Source organism: Anguilla rostrata, chromosome 1 (genome assembly GCF_018555375.3).
Source record: "Anguilla rostrata isolate EN2019 chromosome 1, ASM1855537v3, whole genome shotgun sequence".
In the NCBI taxonomy this organism is placed as follows: domain Eukaryota; kingdom Metazoa; phylum Chordata; class Actinopteri; order Anguilliformes; family Anguillidae; genus Anguilla; species Anguilla rostrata.
In genome coordinates, this window is record NC_057933.1 from 72,473,221 (window position 1) to 72,482,077 (window position 8,857).

The 8,857-nt window shown below is 57.8% G+C and overlaps 1 protein-coding gene across 4 annotated transcripts; it reads right to left on the minus strand.

Annotated features, from left to right (window-relative positions):
* Window positions 1-211: 211 nt before the first annotated feature.
* znf526 (zinc finger protein 526) lies at window positions 212-8,794 on the minus strand. Of its 4 annotated transcripts, XM_064298424.1 has the most exons (9): window positions 8,567-8,794; window positions 6,876-7,560; window positions 6,167-6,336; window positions 5,886-5,987; window positions 4,694-5,559; window positions 3,035-3,161; window positions 1,339-2,952; window positions 632-831; window positions 212-593 (listed from the first exon to the last, which is right to left on the minus strand). In XM_064298424.1, exons 2-8 carry the CDS (start codon window positions 7,183-7,185, stop codon window positions 658-660), a joined length of 3,363 nt encoding a protein of 1,120 aa, XP_064154494.1. In that variant the 5' UTR covers window positions 7,186-7,560; window positions 8,567-8,794; the 3' UTR covers window positions 212-593; window positions 632-657. The 4 variants fall into 4 exon arrangements, with proteins under 4 accessions (XP_064154494.1, XP_064154486.1, XP_064154502.1 ...); XM_064298416.1 differs by having other exon boundaries at window positions 212-831; XM_064298432.1 differs by having other exon boundaries at window positions 212-831; window positions 8,427-8,794.
* Between the last annotated feature and the right edge of the window lie 63 nt (window positions 8,795-8,857).

Sequence of the window (8,857 nt, forward strand, 5' to 3'; positions counted from 1 at the left end):
CAAACACTCCAACCACACAGAGCCCAAGACACAGTCACTCAGACACTCCAACCACACAGAGCCCAAGACACAGTCACTCAGACACTCCAACCACACAGAGCCCAAGACACAGTCAAACATACAACAGACCCAACACTCTAACACTCCAACCTCAAAGAGCCCAAGACACAGTCACTTAACACTCCAACCACACAGAGCCCAAGACACGGTGTTATCAAACTCAACTCTCATGTTTATTTACACCGAAAGGATTAGTTAATTGCTGAAAGTAAAAATCACATTTACAAAAAAAAAAGAAAAACATTTCTGTACAAGCTGTAGAGGTACAATCTGTTGGTGTGACTCACACCGTAGATGTGAATCGCACCAACAGGCCTCACACCTGTCAGCCCACTGCCTCTGGACTGCCAGTTAGTGTGCAGGTCTGTCCGAACGTCCACCCGAGGCTGCGTTCGCCTGGGCGTGCGCTTCTTTCCTAACAGCTTAAAGGGCCAACGCCCTTATTCCTATATCTGATCTCATTCCCAACATCGTTCTCGCTCTCGTCTTCCCTCCCGCGTAAAGTCAGGGTATCCCGGTGTGGTAAGGCCCGCCTCCTGACTCTGCCTCCTGACTTCGCCCCCAGCCCCGCCTCCTGACTCCGCCCCCAGGCCTCTCTCAGAGAAGCTGCAGGCTGTCCACAGTGATGGAGTCCATGCCCAGGCTGTTCTCCAGGGCGGTTTGGTAGATCTCGATGGCCTCGGCCAGAGGCAGCGCCCCGCCCTCGCTGGTCTCGATGATGGCGATGGTCTCCCCGAACTCGTTGCACATGATGGTGGGCGTGTTCTGACCCTGGGGGAGGAGAGAAGGGGTGAATAAATGAACGCGTCTCGCTCACACAGAACCTTCTCCCTCACATGGCGATCTAAATCTCTGAGTGCTTCAGAGTGGAGCTGAGACCAGCTGGAACACCACTCACAGAGTGCAGTGTGCTCAGGTACACTCAAAACAAACAGGATCAAGCCCCACACGGGTTTTTCACTAAGCAAGATTACAGAGTTAGCTGGATAACTGCGCTGAGCAAAACCCGGAACAGTCCAGGCTCCAGATTTGGGAGGGTTCTGTCTTTTACTCAGTTATCCTGCTGATTCAGTAAACTTGCTTTGTGAAACAGGGTCCAAATCAAGAAATAATACGACAGTAACACACAGAAATGTACAAGAACAATGTTTCACACATAAACAGAAATACACTATCTGCAACAGAAACACAAAACCCATTAGACACAGACACATCCACACACGTATCCACAAATAAAGGTGAGTTCATCACAGGACTCGCCCCCCTCTCTCTCCTCACCTGCTGCGTCTGTATCTGGATGAGCTGCGGCTGGCCCACCTCCCCCTGCTGGCAGAGGGCGGGCACTGCGCCCGCGAGGTCCACAGAGGAGGCGTCCACCACGGCGATGGCGGCGGCGGCGGCGGCGGCGGCGGCCCCCTCCTCGGGCGGCGCCCGGGCGTGGGTCTTGCGGTGGCTGCGCAGGTTGGAGAAGGTCTTGAAGGCCTTGCCGCAGACGGCGCAGGCGTGCGGGCGCTCGCCGGTGTGCGTGCGGCGGTGCTCGGCCAGGTGCATGCTCTGCACGAAGCCCTTGCCGCACAGCTCGCAGCGGAAGGGCCGCTCGCCCGAGTGCGTGCGCAGGTGCTCGCGCAGGTGCGTGTTCTGCCGGAAGCGCTTGCCGCACTGCGGGCAGGGGAACGGCCGCTCGCCCGTGTGCACGCGCTGGTGCAGCACCACGCCCGACGACGACACAAACAGCTTGCCGCAGACGGGGCACTGGTGGCCCTTGGCCCGCGCCGCCGGGGAGGCGCCGGCCCGCCGCCGGCCGTGGCTCAGCTGGTGCAGCCGCAGGTTGGCGGCCGAGTTGAGCCGCTTGCCGCACACGCCGCACTCCAGGCCGGCGCGGAGCGGGGGGGCGGCGGCGCCGTCGCCCGGGGCCCCGCCCTCCGGGCCCGAGGGAGGGGGAGGAGCTTCGGAGCCGCGGGGGGCGGAGCCGTCGGGGAGGCCGTCGGCGTGGTGGTGGGCGGCGGCCTCCGGGTGCGTCTCCAGGCAGTGGCGGTCGCGCTGCCTCTTGCGCAGGAAGCCGGCGGGGCAGCGGGGGCAGGGGTAGGGCGCCGGCGCCCCCGGGTGCTGGGCGTAGCGGTGGGCCGCCAGCTTGGCCGGCCGCAGGAAGGCGGCGGGGCAGTCAGGGCAGGGGAAGGGGGCGGGGTTGGCGTGCAGCAGCCGGTGCTGCCGCAGGTTGGACGACTGCGTGAAGGCCTTGTGGCAGACGTCGCAGCGGTACGGGCGCAGGCCCGAGTGCGTCAGGCCGTGCCGCGACAGGTTGGCCAGCGAGGAGAAGGTCTTGCCGCAGTCGCTGCACTGGAAGGGCCGCTCGCCCGTGTGCACGCGCAGGTGGTTCCGCACGTGGATCTGCTTCTTGAAGGGCTTGCCGCACACGCCGCACTTGAAGCGGCGCTCCGACACGTGGACCGTGCGCCGGTGCCGCACCAGGCACAGCTGCGTGGGGAAGGCCTTGCCGCAGGACGGGCAGGGGAAGGCCGGGGCCCTGGGGTGGGGCGCGGGGGGGCCCGGCGTCCGCTCCGAGGAGCCGGCCGACGCGTCCGCGGCGGCGGGGGGGGCGGGATGTGCGGGGGAGCCGGCCGCGGGCGTGTCCTCGCCGCCCCGCGTCTCCTGGCCGTGGGCGGGGCCGTGCTCGGCGTCCAGCCCGTTCTCTCCCCCCGCCCCCTTCGCCTGGGAGGCCGCGCCGCCGGCGTCCGACTCCGGCTCCGCCTCCGCCTGGCCCGGCGGGACGGGCGCGGGCGCGGCGCTCTCGGGGGGGCCCTCCCTCCCCCGCAGGACGGCCTCCTCCCTCTCCCTGGCCCGCTGCAGGATGCTGAGGTGGGACAGCGGGACCCTCTGGGGAACAGCCGAAACCTGCGGGAGCACAAGAGGGCGTGTCACCGGGACGGGCGGCCGTTTACGGAGCCGAGCGGGGGCCGCGGGCGGGGGCGGTTACCATGGTGATGGGGGCCAGGGGGGCGCGGGCCGTGTGGGTCCGCCGGTGGTACAGGAACTTGGTCATGTTGGTGAAGGTTTTTGCACAGAACTGACACCTGTGGAGAGGCTCAGCGGTGTGGGACTTTCTAGAGGGAGAGGGGGGAGAGAGGGGAGAGACAGAGAGGGAGGGAGGAAGAGAAAGGAGGAGGAGAGAGAGAGAGGGGAGAGAGAGAGAGAGAGAGAGGGGGAGGGAGAGAGAGAGAGAGAGAGAAGAGGGGAGGGAAGAAGAGAGAAGAGAAGGGTGGAGGAGAGAGAGAGAGAGAAGACAGAGAAGGGAGGAGGAGAGAAGAGAGAAACAGACAGAGAAAGGGAGGGATGGAGAGAGAGAGAGGGGGAGGGAGGCAGAGAGAGAAAGAGAGAGGGGGAGGGGGAGAGAGATGGGGAAGAGAGAAAGAGGGGTAGGGAAAGAAAGAAAGAGAAAGGGAAGGATGGAGAGAAAGAGAGAGAGAGAGAAACAGACAGAGAAAGGGAGAGAAAGAGAGAGAAAAAGGGAAAAAAGAGGGAGGATAACCCATGTAAAAAAGAGAACAAGACCCATATGCATAAACATTTGTGTGAAGGGCTGTATATTTGAATCATGCCAGCCCTGGATGAGACCAAACACAGGATAATAATGAACGTTAACATGAAAGGACTGTTATCACTCCAAAGAGATCAAACATAATAGATATTTCCCCCTTTATAGCTACAATGCTTTCCTGCAAAGTGCACTAAGGCCAGGTTACCGCATTAGATGTAATCAAGCGAAAGATAAACCAAATTGCTAATGTATGATGCTTGCTTTAATCAGGATGCCATTTCATTATAAATAACAGTCAAGAGCAGGTTCAGGAGAATTGTAAAAAGGGCTCATTTTCTGCCTCCCGCTCCATCTGAACAGCCAACACGGCTACCTGTTGAATTGTACCCGGGTAATGTTACTTTCTATTTACCAGCTGTGTGCCCATGGCCAAATCGTACGGACGTCTTTCTATGTATTTTAGAGCCTCCAAAGGGTTCTCTTAGCTCCCTAGATCAGTACTACCAGCAAGTGTACTTACTTTGCTGCCAGTGGTCTTGCCAACATATTTATGCAAATATTTAAACTGCTTCCAAAACGGACGTTACAGAGATTCCACTTTATACTGTGTCTGGTTGAAGTGTATTCAGCAAGTGTTACTGCTGTTGGCACAGTGCACTCTAAACAGTCCTGAGTCCAGCGAGCGCAAGCCCTTCAGTTCCCAGCGTGCACTGCAAATGAGCACATCGTGTGGTCACTTTGAAAATATGCGTGACATGACATCACACCCGAAACATTTCTGCCCTCGTATCCCAAAGCTGGGACCTGCATCGGTTCTTGGTGAGAGAACACCGTAGTACCGACTCACCAGGTTGAAGTCAGTTCCCAGTTCTGCTGGGAAATATGAACACAGGATCTTGTTCCTGTTGAACCTCTCCTATTGCGAAACGTGTATACGGTGTACAGCACTGTCCTGTCAGCGTAGAACGCGCTGATAGGACAGCAGGTATTCTGTGTGCTAAATCACGGTGGGCGTGGCTCATTGCCATCAGCTGAGCGGTTGGCTGGCCTGCGCGAGCTCCTCGTGTAGGGGGCGCGGCCCGGCCGGGGGGGCGGTACCTGTGTATGATGAGGGTCATCTCCGTGGTGAAGCCGTGGCCGCAGTCCATGCACAGGAAGCGGGCCTCGCCCGAGTGCGTGCGCATGTGCGTCTGCAGCGACGCCGGCTTCTTGAACACCTTGTCGCACTCGGGGCACTCGTGCGTGCCGTGCTCGTGCACGCGCCGGTGCGCCGACAGCCGGTTGGCCGAGGTGAAGGTGCGCTGGCACTCGCCGCACTGCAGTGAGAGGGGCGGGGCCGGGGCCTGCCGGGGGCGGGGCGGGAGGAAGGCGCTGTGCTGGCGGCGGTGAGCGGCGGCGCCGCCGGCCCCCTTGGGTCTCTCCTCCTCCGCGCCCCCGTTCTCCTCGGGCCTGACCTCCTCCTCCATCTCCTCCAGCTCCTCGTCCTCCGCCCCCTCCATCACCCCCTCCTCCCCGCTCTCCTTGTCCTGGGCCAGGAAGTGCTCCCCCTGGTGCTGCAGGAAGTCCTCGGGCGTCTGGAAGAGCAGGGCGCACTCCGAGCACTCGTAGGGGTGGATGATCACCACCTCGCCGGCCTCCTCCGCCTCCTCCTCCTCCTCCTCCTGGCCCTCCCTCCCCGGCTGGCCCTGGGACAGCGCCACCTCCAGGCGCTGGAAGTGCGGCTGCGCCTCCTCCCCCGGCCTCCCCGCGGCCCCGGGCTCCAGCGGCGAGCCGGCGGGCAGCAGCGGCGGCAGCAGCTTGGCCCGGCGGAGGCCCGGCACCGTGGAGCCGTCGGCCAGGGCCTGGGCCGTGCAGATCTGCAGCCGCAGCGTGGCGGACGCCGGCAGGCCCGACGGCGAGGGGAGCAGGGTCCCCCGGGAGGGCGTGGGGGGCAGGGGGCTCGACTGCTGCTGCGCCGCCAAAACCTGAGAGAGGAAGAGGACGACGGAGAGGAGGAAACTTACAGAGAGGGACGAAGGAATAATCAGGAAACAAACGCTTCACAGTGTGCTTAGCAGCTGTCTTTGCAGGTTCTGGCCCTAAGAACGCTCAACAACTGACCTTAGAGACACCACCCCAGCGCCAGACTGATGCCAGACATGAAAACCACTCACTATAAACTAAACGCTATTTATGTGTCCTACTGTTCCAGTATTTCTCATTTCGCTAAAGCTCACACTCCAGCCAAAATGCAGTGCTTGTTGTCCATAAAGTAACTTGTAAATCCAGTCAGACTGTGGCGGGTCAGTACCTGAGCCAAGGTGAGAATCTCCCCAGCTCGCTGCTCGCTCAGAACCAGGTTCTGAACACTGACCAATGGGGTAACAGAACCATCAGCCTGCAACACAAACTCCTGAGGGAGGAAAAAAACAAACAAACAAACACACAAACACAGGGCTTCAGGAACACGGCCATACACTTCCGCTCTGGAATTCTGCACTGCGCTGTAATTCACTCCGCAGAGCACGTTGGCTGTGGTGCTGCGTGTGTGAGCGGGAAGCGCGGCGAGGGACGGCTCGGCGGCTGGCTCACCGTGTCGGACAGCGCGCTGTGCGTGCTGCTCTTGCTGTGCGTCTGCCTGTGCGCCAGCCACACCTCCGGGGTGTCGAACAGCGCCAGGCACTCCAGGCACTGGTACTGTATCTGCCCGGACACCGGGGGCGCCGTCACAGCTTCGCCGGACTCCACCACTTCACACAGCTCTGAAACGCACCACCGTCGGATCAGTCCCCCACACTACACGTCTGCCTCTCTAGAACCTTCCGTCTTCGGTTTCTTCTACACCTTAGCGTGCGTCCAGCGCAGGGACACAACAATGTCAAACGGCCAATTTTCAATCACTGTTTTACTGAGTCTAGGCGTAACCTAGCACCGCGTCAAGCTTGGCTTCGAACACTCGTGTGCTCACTCTTTAGAAAGAGTCTCCGCTTCCACTACCAGGCCTGGTAAGCCTTTCCATGCATTAGTAACTGTGTGGGGGAAAATGCTTACAGGAATCATAGCGAGGTTGACCCTTATCTAATTTCCACCTGAGCCCCCTGTCCTGCTGACACAATTTAGTTTCTGTAATCCCACTTAATCCCTTCTAAAACAAAATGGGGGAAAACAAGCGTTTCTCCTTTGAGTATCCGTCCTCCAATTAATTTCCCCTTCCCCAATCCCTCCCCACTGCCTCTTCCTCTACTTCACCCACCCAACTCTCCCTCTTCCTCCCCTCACCTCCCCTCACCTCCCTCCTCACCGTGGTGCTCGGTCTCCATCCCCGCCTCCCTCATGTGAAGCTCCTGGTGCAGCAGCAGCTCCTCCGGCGTCCGCAGCAGCGTTCCGCACTCCAGGCACTGGTACTGGCTCTCCCCCATGGCCTGGGCGTCCGTGATGTGCACCTGGGTGGCCCCCAGCTCCGCCTCCTCCCCCCCCTCCCCTTCCAGGCCCGTGTGGCTCTGCTGGTGGACCAGCACCTCCTCCAGCGTGTTGAAGAGCTGGTGGCACTCGCTGCACATGTACTGGTGCTGCACGTACAGCCCGTCGGCTTCCTCCTGCTGCCCGCTCATGGCTGCTCGAGCTGGGCCAGACGGAGGGAAGGGGCTCTTTTTTTTGTGCGCAGCTCTGTACTAGCGTACCAAGCGTTTGTGTCGCAACCGCTTTCAATTGCTGAAATTCATGTGCACTACAGGCTACGAAGGATAGGGGGTGTATATTCTCAAGCGATGGGAGACCTATTGCGCATGATATAGGGAGCTCACGAAGTCACGTGTTCTGTTTTTGAGTTTGAAAACTTTGTGCTAGTACGGCGTGCGTCTGGCGCCGGCCCGCTGTTCATCCAGATATAAATAAGGGTTCTGTCCTCTCCGCTCCCGTCAATCCAATATTTTTGTTTTGAGTCAGCTTTATCAGTCTCAGAGGTCACTGATAACGGGAAGGGAAACCTGAACAAAGAATAAAAAAAATGATATTCTGAAACGGTCACTTTCACGGCAATTCATTCTTAGCATCTTTCTGAAGCTGCACACACATTGGCACCAGAGACTGTAAAAATAGATTGGCACTCTTTCTATCACTTGAGGTGTACCATGCTAAGTAAAATCTCACCGTCAATCATGTGATTAATTCCATCCACTGAGAGGACGTGGTATGATTTAGGATTCTCGGAGCTTCTTACCCTTGAGGGGCCAATACTGACTTCCACAAATATGACGATAGTACTCCAACAGTATTAGTTAAGCCAAGGACTGTGTTGCTTTATTCGCCACCATTTCCAGACTAAGATTATGAAATTATTTATCGAGGCGTGCAGAAACGTTAACAGTATCAACCACTCACGTGGCACCATGTCTCCAAATTAAATTTTAATAGGAAATATTGTGTACTTTGCTCTCAGCGAATTGAAATTATTTACTCATCATTGATAGTTTTATCATTCTAATATCATTTTCTAATGGAGAACACCAACACATTGGACTGGATGTATATTGTCAATACATCGGAAGCCGGCTAGCATTCCTTAGCTAGCAGGCTGCAAGAACAATCTGGCAAATTATGCAAGCGTGTCAGTTAGCACACAGCACGCATGCACAAATGTAATCGTGATTATACTTTGTCATTTAGACGTTATACGTGGTACCAACGGCAAAGAACAATCTAGTAACTTCGCACAAATATTTCTGACGGATATTAAATCATTCTGATGGTACACTTCACATTTCTTATTCCCCACTTTGTCTCCCTCCATTTCTCTCCGTAGTTCTGTGTGTTAGCCTGTGGCGAGCAGTTGGCGGCGCTCTCTCAGATTTGCCTTATTTTCTCAAGCGCACCGCTCTCTCCTGATAGCGGCTCCCCGGCGCAGGGTGGTCGTCAGGCGGCGCTCTCCACTTTTCTCCGCAGGTCTCCCGCAACTGGCCCAGGCCTTCCTTCCCTATCCGCTCTTACACTTACCTCTGTTTCTGTAGTCGGACAGTCCCCCGTGCGGACGAGTCGTCACTGCACGCAGTGGGTGGAAGAAGGCCTTTTTCACGCGGCTAAGATCCAAATTTATGCCCGATATTAATCCGATTCTTCATAGTCTTAGTAATAACCTGATATAAATGCATTCAAGCGCTAGAAACACATCGTTGGTCTGGCCGATCTGCCTCAGTCTCAACACAGCCCCGCCTCACGATTTGCCCGTGTGACTGGAGAAAGCGGTGATTGGACAATTACTCTGTCACTCTGAATGTCAGATAGTGT